General features: G+C 37.1%; 1 protein-coding gene across 7 annotated transcripts in view; it reads left to right on the top strand.

The window, feature by feature from the left end:
- Positions 1–1,359: 1,359 nt before the first annotated feature.
- The window catches only part of LOC131727844 (transcription factor COE3-like), a gene marked incomplete at its 5' end in the record, with an annotated part of 12,164 nt that continues 10,233 nt past the window's right edge, over positions 1,360–3,290 (top strand). For all 7 annotated transcript variants that reach the window (XM_059019203.1, XM_059019204.1, XM_059019200.1 and 4 more), the window contains 1 exon segment: positions 1,360–1,448. In XM_059019203.1, the coding sequence (XP_058875186.1) occupies positions 1,360–1,448 (89 nt within the window).

Here is a 3,290-nt window from a genome sequence, read left to right as displayed (position 1 = left end):
AGGAGAGCGAAATCCCAGCAAAAGCCATGTCATGTAAAATCAATATGTCAGATCAATGCTTTATTAACAAGAACATGTCTTACTTCACATTCCTATGTGGACCTTTGTCTCTGGGATGCATGATGGAATGTCAAATCAAATTGCAGTCTTCAAGTTTCTGTCGTGTTATTGAGTGTAGGCGTGTGAGGCCCGCCACCTCCCTCCTCCTCTCCCTACCGTGCATTGATTACAAGATGTACTGTCTGTGTTTGCACAAATAATTGCAGCACTTGATGATAAAGCCGACCAATTATTTTGGGTAACATTTTTGAGTTCTGTGTCCCCAGCCCTTAATTCTGCATGCTATAAGCCTTCATGTTCACTTGCACTCAGCAAACCCACTGAGCTGTATGGTGTTAATCATGAAATTACATGCTGACTAATGAGTGATGGCCTAAATTGCAGACTGAGTAATGAATAGATGGAGGCAGTTCTTATTAGTCTCAGAAAAGCCATTGATTTATGTAGCACCATCCACTGCAGAGTCACTCTGCTGAAAATGATATCTACATCAAGAAGTAATATACTCTAATAAGTATTTTCATCTCAACCGGTCCTCAGGCCTCTAGGCTTAGTTTTTGTTTGAGTCAGGGAGAGCCATAATAAAGCCCTATGACTCCTTAGAAAGCTTGTTAAACACAATGTGTGCAGTCTAACCAAGTCAGGATTATGATTCATATACTGTACACAGCGGCATGTGCCACTGATTTATGGCCAAGTGCAGTTCATACTCAAAATTACAATTTGAGGGGGAACAAAAGATTAATTACTATTTGTGGCCTGCAATTTCATGAGGCTAGTGCACTGCAGCTGTAGAATGATAGTGCTCTACATCAGTTTGTAGTCAGCTATTCACAGATTATTAAACCTTTGCAAGATTAAGTGCTCCTCCTGCCTAGTTTGCGCTCAGGCAATATGCTAGAGAAAAAAGGACCACAGGGATAAATCTGAGTCTTGCAATAGCCGGACATATGTCATCATTGCCAGTTTCCCATAAATCCTTCGACTGTACAGAAAGTGGTCCGTGATGCAGACATCACATCACGACTGCGATGATTGCTCTATATGGCCCTAAGACCTACATTGCTGCTACCAGTACTCAGCTAGTTCATTTATAATGTATTGACTAACCCTGAGATTTAAGTTTATTAATTATTGCCCATGTTATTGAAGAAAACTGGGGAAGCAGGCCTTACATTTATGTATCCCTTGTGCTATAGCTTAAGTGTTTGAAACATGCAATGGAAATAACACAGTGTCTGGTTTTACTTCTTATAAAAGTTTTATTTTAATAGATGTTGTTATTTATTTCCTCTCCAGCATTGAATGAGCCAACCATAGACTATGGGTTCCAGAGGTTGCAGAAGGTCATTCCAAGGCATCCAGGTGACCCAGAAAGGTTACCTAAGGTCAGTATTCACAAAAAGAGATTTCTCTTTACAGAAATTAAGTCAGTAATGTAATTCAGAGTCGGTACATGTAATCTCCTTTGCCAAACTATCATTATTCAATCAAATCTGTAATCGGAGATTGCATTCATTCAAACAATATGTTTGTTTGCTTTTTTTCTTTTAATCAAAAGAGGCAATTGTTTTATTGTGCAGAACGGGGAAAAAATAACAAGGGGTCGGCACTACATGGATTGTTTTGGATTCTGTAAGAGGAGCGCAAACTTTCTGTGTGGCGAAATAGTTCAATTAAACATTTTCCACTCCAGTACCCATAGTGATTGTAATCTAAGCAGCCCCACTCTGATCTGTGATTATTTGACTCTTGTTTTCCTTTCATTTTCTAAAGCTTGATTCGGTTTAATCTTTTGTTTACAAAGCTTTTGTTATAAGTCTCTGTCTTAGCAGGCTAATAAATTAAGTCCACACATTAATATCTGGAGGGCCTTTTCATTGAAATTCAACACAGAAAAGGCTGCCTCTGTTTCTGTGCACATGATATAGATCACAAGCATTTTGTTTTGATGTGTAACATGAAAGATAATTCATGCTTATCATTTTTGTGATTCTTTGATTCAGTATTGTGTTTTTTCTTTGATGCAATCCATGATTGCACAATGCTAATGGAAATCCTGCTAATTTCCAATTTGTAGCAGGGGGGAAAAAGTACGGTAGTCATAATATTATGACTGATTAGTTTATACAGAATGCCTATGTGCACAGTAAGCGTTGACCACCTCTGAGTTTTAATAATATAATAAAAACCTTTAAGACCTTATCTATTAAGGCTCAGCATGTAAGTTAGCAATATCATTAACTTCCACTGTATAATTTCTAAAAGACTTAGATGTGCATTAAAGATATTTATTGTTAGAAACCAAAATTGAAATCACCTACACCACAGTTAGTTCACAGAACATGAAGTGTTTCAATTACACTTTTTTTTTTTTTTGTCTCAGCGGAGAGCAATATCTGGACATGAAATCTTGTTCCAATAAATGCCTCAAACTATCTGTATTACCAATAAAAAGGTATACCAACTGCAGCTTGATCTATGAGTTAACCCTGGAGCTTTTTTATAATGTCGCTGAATTTATTAAACTTAATAAGAAGTACATTAATGTAGTCATAGTTAAAGAAAGAAAGAAAATGCAATACAAAAACATTTTTTACATTAAAAAAATACAGATCAGTTTGCATAACGGCAGCAGTGCAATATTACTTAGCTCTTTTAATTCGGGTAAAACAGTATTGTTCAGGCTTCACATAAAACGATCACTGAACGAGATGAAATCTAGCAGTTTCAATAAACAACATAAATATTTGATTTTGTTTCTAATGGACCCAAATGTGGAGCAGCGGCATGTAAATGAAACTGCCAAGTGATTCATCATTGTTAAGCCAGCCGTCTGAGCTTGGTTTACAGGGGTCATAGCACGTTCCAAGTGAAACAGCAATTGGCCCTAACATATATTTTGAATGAAAAGAGAAATAGAATAAAGAAAATCAACATTAAGTGTCGCTAGCACAGAGGGGATATAAGAAGGGGCTAAGATAGGATTCTGCAAACGTAAAATGTGTATTTGCAATAAGGCATAGCAGCTGAGTGCTTCTCCCACCATGACTTCACCCTGCAGTTGATAATATTACCACAATATTGATTTCTGCAGCAATTTTTTTGAAGATCCGTAATGCACGTGGTTTGATGGGTAATTGTATTGCGACAGAAAGCCAATACGTTGTGCATGCATTGCTTTGGACATACACTAATAATGTTGCTACACAGACAAGACGTTGGATGGA

Source organism: Acipenser ruthenus, unplaced genomic scaffold (genome assembly GCF_902713425.1).
Source record: "Acipenser ruthenus unplaced genomic scaffold, fAciRut3.2 maternal haplotype, whole genome shotgun sequence".
NCBI lineage: Eukaryota > Metazoa > Chordata > Actinopteri > Acipenseriformes > Acipenseridae > Acipenser > Acipenser ruthenus.
Note: the sequence above shows the minus strand (reverse complement) of the source record. Positions and strands in the feature narration are given on the sequence as shown.